Genomic DNA, 18,604 nt, shown 5'->3' with positions numbered 1-18,604 from the left:
GGTTTGTAACTAACTCAAAGTACGTCTTTAAGAAAATAAAAACCACGTTATAACAAGGACATGTTTTATTTATATTACATATGTATCTGTGTACTTGTGTGTGCGTCTGTTTACGTGTGTTGTACGAAAATACGCTTTCAATCGTTCGTGCAGTTAACCACTCAAAAATAGAGTCCTTTAGAATCTTACGTCTTACAAATTTGAGCTCTCTTATTAGTATCTCGTATTCGTTAACGGTTCGAATGTACAATAGTTAATCGAATTAAAAAACTCAGAGGAAAAGAGATGATTTCAAGGTAACAAACGCCAGTGCTTCTAAGAATTTAACCAATGATTGTAATATACTCAAGAGCAACACATCCTACACGGAAAAGTATAACTGGTTAAGCCAACCCAAATAGGATTGTTTTCATCAAGGTAAAATCATGTCATATATCTTGTAAGTTATTTCGAATGTGCCTTTTCTTGTTACTTAAACGAAATATTTAGCTGAGACAGAATTATTAAATAATAGTTACACCCACTAAATGTAATTGGTGCTAGTCACCCTTATTGTTGGTTACAATTAGGCTTTTCGTTTAGTTATTATTCTGCTTCATTAAAAAGTATGAAATTCTTATAAATAATGCTTAGAATGAGAAACATATATTTGTTATTTTATTAATATTTGTAGTTACTGTCTTCGTTAGTTTTAACCAGTAGTGGATACAGGGCCATGATTTCATAGCCTCTATCTCCCCCAGTCTTTCTAGGCGCATCGCTGTAGGACAAGGGTTAATTTATTTGTGAGGGCAACCAATCATCTTTTTCCGTGTATGATCAAAAGGTTCGACGATTAACTCGGAATGGGTGGAGGGGGTTGAGGGTTGAAGGTAATCGGCCGATAAGTCTTCTTCTTCGTAAAAGGTTGTACTCCGTTTAGTATGAAATCGTGCGTGGGATTCCTCGGCCGTTTCGCTGGTTCCAGAGGAGTCTCCTCTTCCGAGGTCGCCGCGTCGTCGCTTCGTTCTGGACTAGCCGACCTGCTTAACGTTCGTTTGCTCTTTTGTGTCTGCGTTCCATCATTTTTGTTCTTCCGTCGCGTTTCGAAACGACAGAAATGGTTCGCGATTAGGCGACTCGACAAATCAACTTCTCAGTTTTTATTTAAAAAAAAATACGGTGTACATCTGTCGCGAGTCGCCTAATCGCTTAAAGGTCCATGCGTAATTAGAAGCATTCTCTCGTTTAGCTTTAGTGAAGCGTTGTTAGATGACTAGAGGCGTTAAGACTACGCGTATGTAATACATATATCATGCCCACCTTAAAACCTGCGTGAAACGAAAAATCAAATAGCCAAACATTAGTATTCGAATCCCGCGATGGATCGCGCGAGTTTATAGAAACGAAGGGAGGGGGCTCGAAGGGCCGCGAGCACGTGGCATGCATATAGTCAGAGGTCGACAATCGAAGGATAGCACTTAGAGGTGGGTAACTGCGTTCAACGTGGTTGTGGCATCGACAAAAGCAGGAATCGAGGTTTTGCCACGGTTACCGTTGAACGTACCTAGATCTATGGGTTTTGCTTTTGACTCCAGTTTCCCTGGAATGCGGCCTCGTGTTTGGCTGAGAGAGCTCGCTGTCGCTGCTCGCGAAGGAAGACCTAGCTATCATCGCGCCATGAGCAAAATCTTTCCTGTGAAAGTAAAAAAAGAAATTTGATTCATCTTCTACGATTCATAGACTCCAAAAGAAAACCTACACGCTGGAGTTTACCTGTAATTGTCGGACCTGGGGGTAGAGTTTGACGTTACAGGCTTGCCAGGGTGAACGTTCACGTCTACGAACACGGGAGAACTTTTGGGGATGTCGCAAACGATCTTTGGATGGACGGTAGTCTGTTTGTATTCTAGATTAGATGAGGTATCAGGGGCCCAGTCGTAGTATTTGGGTCGGTAGCTGGTTTGTTCGCTGCGACGGTGCTTCGAGTCTGATGCCGATCCCGAACCAGAGCCAGGCTCCCGATGTCGATGAAACTCGCTGCTCGCTTCCAAGTTCTTTCCAGGCGTGCTCGTCGATTTTCCAGCTGGCTGCCAAGTTGGAGAGGAAGCTGTTGAAGAGGGAGCGCCATCCGGTTCGGCGCGGGACAGCTGCGAGCCATCCCACTCCACAGGTGGCAGGCTACTGCAATTTATTTATTCGTTTAAAAAAGGGATACTCTTCAAGGTGATTCAATTATTATTAATTCACTTACTTAAAATTCTCCTCCATTTCCTTGAACAGACGCAACTGTTGCCTGATGTTCGCCTTCTCCTTGGCGCGTTTGCGCTGGAACTCTTCCTCGACCTTCCTCATCGCTTCGAGTTCGCCCTTCCTCTGGCGTTCCTTCGCCTCTGCCTCCCTCGAGAGCTTCTCGGCCAACCTGCGCCTCTCGATCTGTCTTACCGTCGACTGGAAGGTGAACCGTCTGCTCTTCGACTTGTTCTTTGGTTGCGGTTTCCTCTCCTTCGACTCTGGCGATGGTTCTCTCTTAGGCGTTCGGTCGCAAGGAGACGAGTGTCGCCTCTGCTTAGCCTCGCCTGTATTCTCATACCTTTCGACGAAGCTCGAAGACTCACCCGTCGTCCTCGAACTCGCGACACCACCGTTGCAAGACCTTGAGTTCTTGGAACGTCGTTTCGTCGAGGAGACGCGGTCGTTTCCGTTCCCCGTTTCCTTTGAGCAAGTTTTCTCGCGAATGGTAACGTCCTCCTGTCCCGTGGGAGCTATTTTTCTGCCGTTCAGACTCAGCACCCGATGCTCGGCCTCGTTCGACTCTGGCAGGTACATGACGTGGCCTCCAGGTGTCAAATACGAGAAGGAAGGAGCTTTCATGATGACGGGAAAGTCGTTGAACTTGCTTTGCGACAGCACCTCGTCGCCTGCGTCTTCTTCGACTTCGTCGTCGCCCTCTGCGTCCACCTCTTCGTCTTCGTCTTCCGCTGTTATAAAATTTTATTGATTATTATAAACTATGATTCTACACAAGTCTGACTTAACGCTAGTAAAATTCACAGCATGACATTTACCACCGTCTATATCGTCTTCCTCTTCATCGTCGTCGATCTTGTCGACGTTTTCCTCGGGATCGTCACCGTTTTCTGTAGATCGTTCGCGGCCCACGAACGGTCTCCATACGGATGTCGAGACTCGCGTCACCTCGACGACCTGGTTGTGCTGCAGCGAGGTGGGCGCACTAGTGGACAGGAACCAATTGTCATCCAGAACGTCGGGTGCAGATTTTCTATGGATGTCGCCGATACCAAACGCTCCCGATACCGATCTCTTGAGCTTCTTCAGGGAATTAAACGTCGATCCTTCTCTGGGTTTGGTTTCTGGGGCGCAGAGGTACGTTCTGGCGTCCTCCCTGGGCAACGAGAGGGAGAAGACGTGGGCTCTAGGGGGATACTTGAGCGGGGTAGGCAGGGGTGGTGGCGAATCGACGCCTGCGTCGCTACTCGACTCTTCGCCCAAGTCCTGCTGTGGCGTCCACGTCGGTCTCGTCGCTGGTGCCTTCACCCTGTTTATGGTACTCACGTCCAAGGAATCGTCGTTCGCTGCCCCAGCGTCACCGGATATACCCGAATCTCCAGACTTGTCGTGTAGACTACGAGGACCCAGCGCGAGCAATGGCGGCGGTGGCGGCGGTGGCCTCGAGAGACGCTCTATGCGTTCCTCGAACATCACCTGTGATATGAACATGGCAAACGATGATTATATCATTTCGTTCTTCTTTCACGAAAGTGCTGTGGTCTTTTACGAACCGGTATTTCTTCGCTGGCAGTGCTCATGCTAGGTCCTGGTGCTTCCAAAGCTGACAGCAATCTCCACGCCGCCGATGGCGAAAACCGTGGAATCTCCAGCTGTTTTTTTGGCAGGGTTGGTCGCAGTTTTAGGGAGATGTCTTCCACTACGTTTCGCCCCTGAAAAAATGCTAGTTATAAATAACAATGGTAGACAAAGTAAAACGAACATGGCGAATGAGAAGATATTTCTTATACCGAGTTGTCATCCGTATCGTCAGCTGTTTCCACCGAAGATCTGCCGTCGTCTCTGTCCTGGAACTTGTTTCGTGTGTCCTCCTTTCGGTGGTGCGCGTCGTTGCGAGATTCGCTCGTCAGTATCTCGTTCATGCCGAAATAGAACGTCTTTGGAGCTGACTGCGCTGACGAGAGGAACCTACCAATCAAGGAGCGTATAAGTATTGTTTCGTTTGAAGATCAATAAATATACCATGAATATACTTCAATTTTTTTTCATTTCTGTTGTAGAATTAAAGGAGAGTCTGCGCAGGTGAACTTACTGGTCGTCCTCTCGACGACGTTCCTCTAGGATCTTCCCTTCCTCGGGAAAGGCAGGTCCCAGCTTCGTTTCCGGTTTCTCAGGTGGCACGATCGCAGGCCATTTCTCTTCGGGCAACTGCTTCCGACGATTGCTCGCAGCATCGCCATTCCACCACCTGGGGTCCGAGTTCTCCTTATCCCCAGCCTTCCTCTCCTGGGTTTCTGGTGTGCTCGCCCTCCCAGCTGCCCAACCTCTAGTTTCTCGCGCATCCTTCGAACCACGCGTTGACGATGCTTCCACTGCGTTTCGACCGACTACACCGACATAGTCCTGTAGTTATGCACACATAAATGCAGCTATATCAAAAATCCATGACGAGATAGAAGTCTTGTACTCTGATAAAGTCATAACAAATTCGATGGAAAGAAAGCACGGAAGAAGATTTGTAGGAGTTTATACTGACCTCGTTGCGTTTTCCGTGTTTCCCGTTTTCGTTGGCTCGTCGACGACGATCCGCCACCTTGCTTTCCCGCCTCTCCCTCAAGGGCTTCCTAACTTCGTCTCGATCAGGACTCGAGGGTCCCTCTGCTTTGATTTCGGCATTAAATCGTTCCTCTACCCACTTGCCACTTCCACTCCTGCTCTTCATAGACACGCGTTCATTAGAATCACGGCTAACTCTCCTTTCAGGGCTCTTCTCCGCGCGTTCTCTTCCCTCCTCGAACTGTCGATCTCCCATGGAGTTAAGGGAGACCTCCAGTCTCCTATCCAGCGATCGAAACTCGGTCGTCGATTCGTTGCCCGTGAAATCGAGCTTGTCGCGCACTTTTCTCGCTACTTGGATGAGTTCTGCCTGGAATTCCGGGCTGCTCATGCTCCTCTGGAGCGTGTTCTTTCCATCGAAGAGCTTGGAACGCTGTCGATGGTCGTCGGAACGACGAATCCTCTCGCGATCCTGCCATTCGACGGCGGTCAGCGTCTCGTTGCCGCGACGAGGGTCCGCCTTGACTTGGTGCGAGGGTCCGTCGTGCAGGTGCGAGGTATCTGTGTATAATAACAAGAGTTTTAGTCGAGTTCCATAAATATCCGTACCATTTGTGTATTTTACAATTACAATTAATTCAACTCTGGTGAAAACTGGCCAGAACACCCACCATTCCTACAATCGTGGATTCTATCGCTAGGTTCCCGTCCACGTCCACGTTCGCGATCGAAGGCACGGTTCAGGCCAGACAGCTGCCAGCTGACCTGAGCCTTCTTCGACTCCGCCCTGGTCTTGAACAGTCGTGAGCGTCTAGGAGGCGGTTGGACCTCTCGTTCGAACCGACAACGAGCGTCGAAGTCTCTGGCGCACCTGGGATCGCCGTTCTGAGGGTTGTTGGCGAGCTCAAGCAACGTCGGCGGAGCAGGAGCTTTGTACTTCTTCCTGGCCTTGTATCTGCTCTCGACGCGCTCCTTGGCGTCCCTGTCGCCGCGTCTGTAACCAGAGGACCTTCCTTCGTCCCCATCGGCCAGTTTCCCAGGATTGGTTCGATCCTGGAGCGACGAACTCGTGTCGGGGGAGTAGCGAAGGTCCGGCTCGCTACCAAACCTCTTCAGCTCCAAGGAGAGCTCCTGGTGGCTGGCGTCGCTCTGGTAACGACGACAGTGTCGCTCTATCCTCCGCGAGCGGGACTCGACCACGTTCGACGCGGAGGTGCTCCTGCCTCGGAACGGCGCATCGTGCTGAAACATTGGTTAATTTGTTTAAGCGTCGTCTTTCTACAAATTTTGAGGAATTAAAAGTTCGTGCCAACTTTTAAGATAGGTACCATTTTGTTCCACAACCTTTCTACCTTTTAAGGGATCCATACATATTCAGATCTGTACCACCTACCAAAAATCGGCATGGACTTTCAGAATAATTCTATACATTCTATGAATCAACGACGACTCGTTGAACTAACGTAAACGTCTTCCGTAAAAGTCTACCTGCCCATAGAGGTAACACGGCAGAGTGAGTAATTAATGACTCACCCTCGTATCTATCTAGGTCCCTCGGGTGGGAAACGAGTGTTTTACCTTGCTAAGGTCGCGCGAGGACGCGAACGCCGGTGGTCTGCGGCCGCTTATGGTCCCGCCGTTGTGAATGATGCTCCCGTTGTCGGTGGCGCGCAGCCTCTGATTGGGTGGCTCGGGCAGGACCTTCCTCGCCGCCGTGGGCTGTTGCGAACGATGCCTCCCGAGCTCCCGAGGAAACGATTGCGACCACCCGCGGCTCGTTTCCGACCCTGGCAGCCCATTCGAGCACATGGACACCGCGTGTTCGTCCCGCGAGCTGCTCCCATTGTTACCCATCCTCGCGTCCTTCGCGTTGCCGCCTCCTCACGAGAAACGCCACTCGTCCGCCATCGCGCATCTATCACACCAGAAATCGGGTCAGATGGTGGTGGATCAAGGAATACTGCTGGATACTTGCGAGAGGATAAAGTATCTTTATCTTCGGTTATTCTATGTTCATTAACTATACTCTTCTTTGGTAACCATGTATTCTTAGTTCTATTTATCCCAACACTAAACCTACCGCGACCAGTGAAATGATTGTTTCATCCATTATCCAATTCAATTCCATGTCAAATATTTATCCATTTAATCGAAAGAAGTGTCTTTAATACGTCGGTAGGTTTAGTGTTGAACAGTCCTGCAGGGTTCTGTTTGCAAGGATTGTTTCACTTCTACTGCGCGACTCTATAGATTTTTAAAGACGCAGTGTAAACAATGAAATATGTACCCCTGCTAAAGCTTTAATGTCCCCCTCTGAATTCATTTACCTAAACTGAACTAAATTAAATATCCACTCGAACGCCACTTATCTTCGTCTAAATAGTCTATCTTTGACTCGATTTTCTCGCTCTGAGACTGTGCCCAGAGGTGACCAAGACGGAGGACGACGTTGGGGAGTAGGAGGAGGAGAAGGAGGGATCGAGGAAGGAGGAGAATAGAGGAAGACGTTTACCCCTCGCGGTGATCGCAGTCAAGAGTCGTCGAACTTGTCAGAGAAGACGGTTCACCGTAGACCCGCGATCCTTCTTCCTTCGCGTCTATCGTTTAGGAACTGTTCGAAGCCGCGAGCCGACTGGCCAGGAATCTGGAACCGATTTTTCAAGCTCCGACGGTTGCTAGCGGGAAACGGAGCTGCGATCCGCTAGAAACGGGCCAAGTTTCCTCCGACGTTCGACTGTTCGAGATCGAACGAACAGCAGGGAACGCTGCTCGTCCGTCGAAGCGAAGCGAAGCGGCAGGCAACCGAGATACCAGCGATAACGGGTTTTGCCTAACGGTTTCGAATTGGTCCGAGGGACTCGATAAATCGACGAACAACCCAGACCGGATCGCGACGATCCAACATCGGTAGATCACGCGTCGACGGACCCGCGCATCGTTTCCTCCGCGACGAGGGCCACGCGGGACGCGACAATTTTGAGGAGACGTGGTAGGCAGAGAGGGAATCGAGAAATATTAGATATTAACCCTTTGCACTCGACGCTTTTTTTTCTGGTATTTTCCAGCAACTCGAGATCTTTGCTTGGCGTTCTATTCCCATGAATGCTAACATCTCTTATTTGAGATTTGGGAATCGGCTTATCTTTGCCTCACCAAAGGGTTAAGGTCTATTACGTCGTTTGCTTGGATGATCCTCTTCCAGTACCAGAGTTAAACGAACCAATCCATGCACAGATACGAATATTATCAACATTGAACAATTCTTTTCAGAGTTTCCTTGTATACGAAACATACTTTTCCCGATAAGAGCCGTCTTCGACGACGACCACAGCCAGAGTAGATAAGTAAAATAGACGAATAGACGCGGTGCATATGTGCGCGTGCAAGAAATATGCCGCAGGCAACGAGCGCGGACGCGTGCCATTCCGCGTCGATCCTCCTCGGAAAACGTAAAACGCGACGTTGCGTAAAGTCGAAGAGAAAGTTGCCCGAACGTGTACCAAGATGCTTGAGAGCGTATCGTTCTTACGTTTCATCGCTTTTTTCATTGTTTTATTTAACCGCGCCGGGGGATACACGCTTCTTCGACATACGTCACGAACTTTCAAACGGAGAAATTAAATTGGCTGGTTAAAAAAAAAGGTATCATGTTGTGAGAAGAAACGAAAGACGATTCGAGGAATGGTGCGGTTGGCTCGACGTTGGGTTTCTAAAAAAGAAGTTGCAAGGCTTGTCTAATAACTTTTTAGATTATTCTTTTCAGTTTCTCTGCAAACCGTGGTATATCTTTCTTCTGCGTTTGGTAGTTTGGATAATTATTATCTATCCAGTATCTATTCTAAAAGGTTTCTTTAAATTACAACAGTGTCGTTAAAGCTCCAGCAATCATCGATACAGAAAATTGACGACACCTAGAGGGACCAGACTTGAAGTACTCACCTAAACGATCGCAGCAGTCTACTTCGGATAGAGACCAAATGGATAAGAGCCGGCCGCGCGCGGACAGGTGGATCGAGAAAGGATGAAAAACGTGTGACTGATCGGATCGGATCGAATCGAATCGGATCGAGGTCGCGGTCCTCGTGCGAAAAAGAAAGTCTTCCTGGGGCGCGGACGAGTCCGATCCGGTAAATCCGGTGAGAGCGGACGAGCCGCGACTCCTGTCAGCCCGTTTTTACCTTCTCCTCTCCGTTCTCTCTTCGCTTTCGACACCGAACCCGCGTCGATGACCGAAATTCGTTTAACGAGGCTCTGCGGAATCCCTCAACGATCCGAAAGTCGGCGAACCTCGCTCGGACACGCGGAAGTCCTCCATTCGTCCATGGAAACCGCGAGAAGCGTGAATCCTCGGGATCTCTGCGATCTTAGACAATAAGAACGCATGATCGAATGTAAGTATGCGTGACGGAGACTTGGAGAAGATATTTGTTTATTTATTCTGTTGGAACAGGCCCTGTGATGCGATAAATAGAAATCAAGAAATTTTGGTTTCGTAGCTGCAAGAGAATTTTTGGAGTAAGGAGAGCGAAAGGGTTCTGAGATGAGAGAAAGAGAGAGAGAGAGAGAGAAAGTGATTGGACAAGAAATAGATATAAAAAGAAATGTTAAGTTTGTAAAAGTAGACTTCAAATCAAGTCCAACCCAGGAAAACCATGACTCGATGCCCCCTAATCAGAATCCTCGACCTCCAGCGCTCGATCTCCAGGCGAGTGATGGATTCGACGAGTGGAATGACCCCAGCGTTCTCCAGGGCGCATCTATCCGTATTTGGGTCAAGATAGGAGGACAACAGTCCCGAGAGCCGAGGAATGTTGTATAAGTGCCGACATAACCGTGGGCAACAGTTCTGCGATCGTTAAGTGTGTCCATCTTTAGAAATCATAAGATCGACCACACTTACAGACGAATGTCATGCAAACAGTTGGAGGACGAAGGCTCTCGCGCACCCGAGAACACGCGGCGATCTCTACGGCCTACATTCCGGCACTTTGAACGTTTCTAGAGATCGGCGTTGCGTAAAGAGACGACGCGGGACGCGAAAGCCGCGATTCCACGCGTCCCTCCGAGGTCCTCGAACGTGGAATCGCTTCCGAACGGTCGCGTACGACCGCCGATGGGCGTGAGGTCGTGTACGACCGACATCGGCGTCGAGCGTGACAATCGTAATCGTCGGGACACGATCATACCTGAAGTATGGAATATACACATATGAAAAACTGGAGAAGTTATGCATTTATAGAAACTGAAACATGGAAAAATGCGAAAGGATATTTCTCCTCTGTTATGTCCCCGAGAGGATGGTGAGTGTCGACTCGACGATCGCATTGGCGCGCGCCGACAGACGCGGGCTGTTGTCCGTTTGCTCGCACGGCGATTAGTCGCGGATCGTTAGCTCGCTTCACGGAACGCGAGCACGCCGAATAGTTCCACGATCTCGTATCGATCTTATGCGCCGGACCTTCGCCTCGATTTCTCTCGTAACGGTCCAGATGGTACAAATTTCAGGTGTACCGTAATTGAAGAGACCATCCGCGTTGCTAGGAGCCACGTGAGATGCCTCGCGGGACAAGGATGGGACTCGCTAACGTTTTCACGAGTTTGGTCTGTGCTAGACAGAGACGAGCAGTCTTATCTGGATGAAAGTTTCGGGTAACAGATGAAAGACGAACGATCTACCTCGTTAAGTCAAAATTGGAGGGTGAATCGTGTAATTAAATATTTCAGAATTGAAAATTTAATTGGAGATCGTATATTATAAGCAACTCTTTCTTCCCTATAGTAATTTACTACGCGAATTCTTTTTCAGCGGTTGCTCGACCAGCAACGGAACGTGAAACACGGAAGTAACCGGAAATCGCGAGCCTAGTGGAATCGTTTAGAAACAGACACCGGTCGTCCTTGTTGTTAATTAACGTCGATCGCGTTCGTGGAAGCTTCAGGGGCGGTCGAGATCGATGCTCGTGACGACTTTGGGCGGGTGAACCAGACGAGATAAAAGCAAACGCGTTAAACGTTATCCACGAATGAGAGTAACGGCTGGAGGAGGAGTATGAGCGAACGCGTAACCGGTTATCGTTTAACCGCCCTATAATCGTTGGATCTTCTTGTCTCTTGCTCGCACCAGAATTCCGATTTTTTCATTTCCTCTTTGCCCCCACGACCGTCTTGTTCGAACTCGTCTCTGCAAGAACGATCCGTTTCTCTGATCGAGCGATGCATCGAGCCCGAACCTCGATTGGGAAACTCGCGACAGGTGGTTCTCCAAATCGATCGCTTTTCTATGTAATCCATGCCGCGAATTTCGTTGAAATTTGGGTACGTTGTGGTCCATGCTATAAGAAGAGAGGTTTAAGTCATCGTTTCAGTGTCTTGCGAGTTGTTTAAAAAATACGGATGATCAAAGTTGAAGGTTGAAATTGATCGTTAATAAAATGAATAAAACTAATAGCTGAAGGGGGAAGATAAATAGGAAAACGTTTCATCTCCTTGGTTAAACCCTCCGAGCGAATTTTCCCTCGGCTCGAGGCGGATTCCTCGCATACCAAGACTCGCCGTCGGCAAAAAAATCTTCGACTTATCGAGCTCGAGGTTGTCGAGAATGTGCGCGCCGCCGATACGCCATCGCGCGATCGTTTCTTCTCAGCCTTTACGTCGCGTCTCTAGGACGCTATACTGTATTTTTGGAAATATAAAAACTTACTTTACTCTCGGATAAAACACGTGGTCTCGTAACCGACAAACGCAGACGGTGAATTAATATATGGGGCGTTTAGATTTCTAAAGCTAGAAAACCAGGTGTGCGTGCGAATGATAAATGCAAACCACGAATTACCGTCTACTTGACGATAAATACACGCGACGTGCTCTGAAAAGTGTCGCGAAGTCATCGATTTGGGATGTCTCCCGCTGTCGATATTGGGGAACTTTCCCGTAAACAAACAAATGGAGTCGAATGGAAATTCGCGAGGGATAGGAGAAAAGAGGAGAGACGGGGGTATGTCAAGAACGAGCACGGATGGGTTTTATTCGCGAGGCATTTGGGTCAGGCGCAGTCGCGCAAGTGCACCTTGGCGCACCCATTTCAATCGCACCTGTGCGCATGCGCCGACGCTAGCTGGATCCTAGAACTCTATCGAGTAGGTTCGATCGGCCACGGGCGAGCGTCGATCCTTCGATCGGCGATCGATCGGTGGAAACGCGGATAAAGGGGGAAACGGAAACAGGAGGATCTCGGCGGTCTCGGACCGGATCGCTGCATCGTGTCAGCGTCGCGATGCGCGTCGCCATTAGAAATCGGCGAGCGTAGTTTCTCAGGAATTTTGGTATGCGGAAGGAAAGCTGCGAGGCGAGGGTCGAGGAGTGATTGAGCGAAAGGTGGAGGGAAGAGAAAAGACCAACTGGTGGCGATGGTAAAGTGTGCATCTGTGTACGTGTATATCGGCTTGTTTGTGTTAACGGAGTAGGGTGGTGGTTGCAGGGAGGAGGGAGAGCGAGAGGGAGAAACGCAACGATGCGAGAATGGAAAAGAGCACGGAAGTTTGGGCGCGAAGTAGAGGTAGATGGCGTTCACTCGTTTGGGCCCGTGCAATGGGCCGCGAATCGCGGATTGCGGACCTCCGCAACACATATACACGGAGCGTTGATCACCGCCGCGATACCACCATTCCAGTGCGCTCCTTTCTCGCGGTGCGCGCACTTCAATGCGCATGCGAGCGCGCGTTTTCCGTCGGCCAACTCGCAAAGTATTATTGCCGCGTGCCTGCGCGGCACGCATTTTTTTTCATGTCTTTATAACGCAAATTGCACCCCAAGGCTGCCGTTAAACCTGACCTCGATCATTTCGAGTATCCAGGACGCGTCGACGACGTTTCGATGTTTGCTTTAGCTTGTTGCGCAATACGTACTTATTCGGCGCTACTCGCAAATTTAACGCGTTATCGTAAGAGAGATTGATCTAACCCAGACCTAATCCGTGATGTTTCGCGATGTTCGTCGATATCGCAAAACTCGCGCCGAAAACGCGATATGCGGGAATCGGGATACGCTTTCGCGAAGCACAACATCTATTGCGAAACTTCCTGTATCTGGCATGCGCGTGCACGATCCTCGATAGGATCGACGTTTCTCAATCGCGCTTTTTCCCGCGTACCCGTTCGATCAGCTGCAAATGGTTGCAAAGCTTGTCGCGTCGTTCGACGATACGGTATAATACAGGCAGTTCGTTAGTGGTCTCTTTGGTAGGGAAAATAGTTCTTTTAATAAACTTTGCATAAGGAAACTCAGCAAGGCGTGTTCGATGATAGCGTAATTCGCCGTAAAACTGGCGAGCCGAAGCGAACGCCTTTCTAACGGTAGCTCGTTTTCGGGGAGATTTCCGCGGCGATTGACTCGCTCGATCGCGTGGGCCGGCAAACTCTTCCTAGGAAAAGCTGATCGATAATGATCTGCGGCCTCGCGAGCTTAGATAACATCCTCGAAAGTATGAAGAACGCGATGAATATGCAGTCAATCCCATAAACATTCGTACCCTCTGTGTCTATTTGCTGTACGTATCGACGGTTTCCGAAGCCGTTAAGCGGTTTCCTGTGCGAGCGAAGCCGCGTGAAAAAATTAGTATTTACATATACATCAACATATTTATGCAAATATACACTTGAAAACATTACACCTACCATTTAATTTAAACAAAATAGGACTGACTGTATGTGGGATATTTGGAGCACAAGAAAATAATATGAATGACAATCAGTGATTCTAGTTTGATTCTTCCGTAAAACGACGTTTGTATTTAAATTTGAAAACACAGTCGAGAAAGTCAGCTAGTACCGAGATTCCTTGCTAAGATTGGGATGGATCAGAGATGACCACTCGTCGCTTCGAAGGATTTCGCGGTGGATGCTCGGTGCGCGTAGGCGGTCGTCTACTGGCGCAGATTGAACGGACGATAACTCGATGAGACGTCCTCGACGCTGACGGACAAAGAGTGCGAGCCGACGAAAAGTGAAAGTTACTCGCGCAAAGAGAGAACGATACGAACGATCGTAGTAACGGTGCCTGAAATTCGAAGGCGGAGACTTCGATCCCGGGATTTCGCGTCCCGACGCGACGTCTAGCCCTTCCCATCGTGGGAAACGCGCGGTCCTAAACATTTCCGTTATGGACGAGGACTCACCCTGCAAGGGACTCCATTCTTTCAAATACTAAACTTGTTTACATGCTTAAGAAAAAGCTTCAATTAATTTTAATGAATTAAATACAGTCAATCCCACAAGTGTTCGTACCTTTTATGTCTATTGAAGACATTTGTCTAAATTGATCGATAGGTTTGATGTTTCCAAATAATTTTTTTATTGGCAAACCTGTTAATTTAGACAAATTTCTTCGATAGACATAGAGAGTACAAATACTTATGAGACGACTGTATATCTATATTCTAAGAGTAGGAAGTATGGTACCAATGCCTCGAATCGTTTGCCAGTCCTGGTTCTTGGGAACCCTTAATTTTCCCCCTGACTTCAATGGACTCCCACCGGCCGAAGAAGGTAACTCGTTGGAAATTCGACGGCGAAACTTTCCCTTCTGTCGCGCCCCATATAAGAAAGAAAAACGTTCTCGTCGAACAACTTCTCGAGGAAGCAGAAAATCTGGAGTCGCGAGTTTAACGGGATCGCTCGATCCGTTGCCAATCTGGACGCGACGAGAGTCCTGAAGTGAGAAAGATCGATTCCCGGAATAAAATCGCTACCCTACTGCCGTTATATCGAGGAGAAACACGTACCAAGGGGGGTTCAACCCCTTCAACAGGAAGTCCTAATTCGACCTGAGGCTGACGTAACGTTAGATATTTCGTAAGAAATTAATAAAAATCGATTTTGGTCATTATTTTAGGTACTTGGATAACTTTTATACAATGCTAGTACGCATGTATTTCGCAAGTGTTCGGATTCTTTTGAGCGATTGTGTACGAGAGACCACCAATTTCCTACCTAATTGGTTGGTTAAATAAATGGAAGATTCCCCGTGCTGTAGGGCCGTCGCGCGAGGAAAGAAAGAGCGCGAATAGCGATGATTCGCTGCTCGAAGGATCAGCTGCGTTCTCAGGGAAGCAGAGAGAAAGACGGTGTTCGCGACCCGTGAGATACCTTCTCGTTAATTAGAAGCAAAACGACGAGCGAAAGCTCGATCGCGCGTAACGAGCGAATGCGATACCTACGCGTAGCTGCGCGCCTTGTCGATCCGTGACCGCGCCCTGGATCAACAAGGATCGATCCTTTTCACGATGGTTGACTCTCTGAAACGTGAGAATTTTAATATCTGAATTGTGCGCCACGTGCATCGCACTTTCGCCAACGGAACTGGTTAAAAATCATTTCTTTGGTCGTTAATTTATTCGAGATTCCGGCTACGCGCGACATTTGGAAAGTTCGGTAAACGAACGTTTAGAAAAGTTGTACGAAATTGTAAATATTGGCGAAATTGAGCACATACACGCTTTGCGTGCTCTTTATTTGCATAACGAAGACTTTCTCAAAAAGGAAAGGACGTTCGATCCTCGATCGAGAATCCCGCGAACTGGTGAGGCATTCCGAAGAGGCGGACCAGTCTCGCAATTTTCTCGCCAAAAGTTCCGCGCTTTTACCGCCTTTGATGGAACCCGATCGAATCAAGAAAACGTTCAGGTGCGAAGCTTGATAGCACTCTGTTCGCTAATGGTGTTTTTAGGATTAAGTCGTGGAAACTCGAATCGAAACACGATTCAATTCGATGTCCGCAGCAACTGTTAGATCGCCTGATAAAAATTCTAGGAAAAAATTTTAATACGGAAAACACCGTTTGCGCTCATAGTGCGACGAAGTACTGAAATCCAGTCAGCCGTAAACACGGATACCGCTACCATGAAACGGAGATGGGTAAAATTCCTGTCTAGCTATAAATGTCGAATAACGAATAAAAGGTAAACAACTTTTATACTCGTTATTTCCAATGAAAAATACCCTTTCTCCACATATTCTCCTATATCTATATCCTACTTTAGTGGATATATTGTATCGTTATCTTTTTAGATATTGCCATAAATTTAAATTTATATCAAAGTACGGCGTTATTTTGTGTAAGTTAAATAACGCGAGGAGCAAATGGCTGTACGCTGCGTTGGAATAAAATTTTGCCCATTTCTGCTACGAGAGAATCTCGAACGTCGATAGCAGGTTGGAATCTCGCAAAGCGATCGCTCGCAGGGATACTCGAACGATGGAAATCGCTGCGTGGCTCTTTGCCGGCGAGAGTATGCGCGCGTTACGCAACCAAACGCATTGAAATAATAATGTTCGGCCTTGCGAAAAGTGCCTCGCCTTCTGCACTGCCTCTTACGGATTCGTACGAAGACCGATCGAAAGTTGGCTCGAAAGCGAACGGGTTGGTAGAGGTCGTTCCACGCACTGGACAATTTTTATGAAATTTGGATTAGTCGCGATCTCCAAGGGTAGTTAGAAGGGTAGTTAAAAGGAACTATACGAAATTTGTGTTGCAAAGAATCCAAGTTTAAAATTCATCGAGAGATAAACAAATGCTAGAAAAGGTGCCAACTATCGATACGCGAATCATAGGTAGGGGATATTCGTATCACAGCTGGTCGAACTCGAGCTACAAGCTAAAGATTAGACAGCAAAAGAAACGTGATCAGTGATGGAGATGGCTCTTGATCGCGATTCCGAGCATAACTTCTGAAAACTACATCTTCCTTCTACACCTTGTAATTGTAAATAAAATCATTCGAAGTGGACCACTCGAATGCATGCTTCTCGCCTTGTGAATGATGCGTACTACGACAAGAAGATTCTTGTCGTCGAACGACTAGTTCGCCAAGACCAAGTGTAAACAAAGCTCGCGGTTGCAGCGGGGACGTCGAGTGCGGAGCACATAACGGGGCAACGTCACGGAGTGTTGACGTTCTTCCGATTTCCCTTGCGTGTCATTCCTAGCTCTCTGCTTTTCGGTATCATTTTTCAAATCTCCAACTACACCCGTCTCGACTATCATCCACCGAGAAGAATGCCGACACTGAAACAAGAAATCTCAAAACGTGGCAAACAATGACCGTCTATGAAACCACCTAAACCCGTTTGCAATGAACCTAATAGACAGTGACCACACCTACCGGCCGAAAAGGCACATTCCACTCAACCGAACGGATTCATAAACGTTTAAACGCCACTCGTTTGTGGGATAAGCATTCTAGGAATTACCATTATGTAGCTGCCGCTCATTCGCTACAGTTCCCCTGACATTTCCGTAATTTATAACTCTGGTTTAAACGGATATATTTAATACGAACATTCCTGATCTCTATTACAATGTATCTATACACCTAACCCGAGTCTCAACCCAATAGTCATTGGAATGCATCTACACAGAATTAATTTCTACGCCTAGTAATAGCCTGTTAATAACGTAAAATTCTTATCGAATAACTCGTCGTACATTTCTCATTGAACAAATAAAAGAAATGTCCAACGAGTGCTACCGATCTCGATCGCGAGCTCTGAAGCCGCGATCCAGAAGCCAACCGAGCAGCTTTCTACGAGACTCGTATTCCGCGAAAGGAAACGTATGCCGTCGAAACGATCGCATAGATCGCGCGGGAGAACAAAAGAATCTCGTTCGAGAATCAAACGTTGGCGGGCACACGCGGTTTCGCCGATCGCTGAAACAACCAACTCGTTCGGCACAACCAAACGATCGCAACGTCTTGGCCGCTTTCGTTTCGTCGCGCTCAACGAAATCACGAGCATTGTCTTCGGCTACGAGAACGCGTTTTCTTCCGCGAGCATTGTTTCCCGCCATGGGATCCACGATACGATATATGTGCTCGACTTCGCGAGAAACTCCTTTCATTGGTTGCTTTAACCCTTCGCGGTCCACAGTTTCCGATTTCGGTACACTTTTGTCGAGCCTTGACACAGGAACCCAAGTGTGAACCGGAAGAATCGACGCTTAGAGTTTGCGTTGCGATTCGATATCTCCTCGATGATCCTATTTACTTTTCTACCGTATGCTATGTTTACGTTATACTAATGTTCTTATAACATAAAACACCCCATATCTATATCTACATCTGTGACTATAAAAGACCTTGGACCCCAAAAAACTCAATAGAGGAAAAGATCGAGAATACGTGTCACGGATAAAAGTATGTTTTAGAAACCAAACGTTGTACACACCGATTGTCAATTCCACTGGGCTCCTCGTTCCACTTTTTCTTCGCTTCTCACAAAGTCATTCCACGTAAACGATCGAGATATCACGGATGTCACTGCGAAACGGATACTCGTCTTAATCGGGTTGACAAGCGAGGGATAGATCGCCGAGCACCGGGATTGTTCAACTGTCCACTGTCTTCGTTCGACTACCGGTGAACTTGTTGAAACAAAACTCGCGACGCACTGAAACACTGATTCTCGAGTACACGACGCCGTGACTGTTGGATAAATATTTTACGATCATGCACGTTATAACTTTGATAATTTTGATCGTACCATCGATCGTGCCGCCAACGTTTGACGTTTGCTTCGCTCCAAAAGAGAGGAGACGTCGAACGGAAAGCTGAGTGTAAAAGGCGGGAGAAAAGGGAAGAAACGAGAAAATGAGTGAAAATACAAAAGTGAAAAGGGAGAGAAAGAGAAAAGAAGAGGAAAAAGAGCGAGGATTGAAAACGTGGTGCGGCACAACGTATCGAATGTTCGACGTCTCGAAGAGAAGTGCGATTCGCGCGTCCACTATCCTCTAGCGCGACGCGAAATCGGGACTGAGCTCGACCCTC

General features: G+C 47.8%; 1 protein-coding gene across 2 annotated transcripts; it reads right to left on the bottom strand.

The window, feature by feature from the left end:
- Window positions 1–53: 53 nt before the first annotated feature.
- On the bottom strand, window positions 54–18,578 carry LOC128893428 (uncharacterized). Of its 2 annotated transcripts, none has more exons than XM_054154336.1 (12): window positions 18,006–18,578; window positions 6,364–6,700; window positions 5,457–6,027; window positions 4,766–5,346; window positions 4,322–4,632; window positions 4,020–4,197; window positions 3,783–3,941; window positions 3,048–3,705; window positions 2,234–2,960; window positions 1,756–2,163; window positions 1,547–1,675; window positions 54–1,022 (listed from the first exon to the last, which is right to left on the bottom strand). In XM_054154336.1, exons 2-12 carry the CDS (start codon window positions 6,637–6,639, stop codon window positions 836–838), a joined length of 4,185 nt encoding a protein of 1,394 aa, XP_054010311.1. In that variant the 5' UTR covers window positions 6,640–6,700; window positions 18,006–18,578; the 3' UTR covers window positions 54–835. The 2 variants fall into 2 exon arrangements, with proteins under 2 accessions (XP_054010311.1, XP_054010312.1); XM_054154337.1 differs by having other exon boundaries at window positions 884–1,310.
- Window positions 18,579–18,604: the final 26 nt, after the last annotated feature.

Source organism: Hylaeus anthracinus, unplaced genomic scaffold (assembly GCF_026225885.1).
Source record: "Hylaeus anthracinus isolate JK02 unplaced genomic scaffold, UHH_iyHylAnth1.0_haploid 3, whole genome shotgun sequence".
NCBI classification, from domain to species: Eukaryota; Metazoa; Arthropoda; class Insecta; order Hymenoptera; family Colletidae; genus Hylaeus; species Hylaeus anthracinus.
The sequence above is the reverse complement of the archived record's forward strand: the minus strand, read 5'-3'. Positions and strand labels throughout refer to the sequence as shown.

Coding starts and splice junctions, on each gene's coding strand:
- LOC128893428 (XM_054154336.1), bottom strand. CDS start 6,639: ATGGGTAACAATGGGAGCAGCTCGCGGGACGAACACGCGGTGTCCATG. Junction 4,198..4,321: donor CGTCGTCGAGAGGACGACCA/GTAAGTTCACCT, acceptor CTTGATTGGTAG/GTTCCTCTCGTCAGCGCAGT. Junction 3,706..3,782: donor CTGCCAGCGAAGAAATACCG/GTTCGTAAAAGA, acceptor TTCATATCACAG/GTGATGTTCGAGGAACGCAT.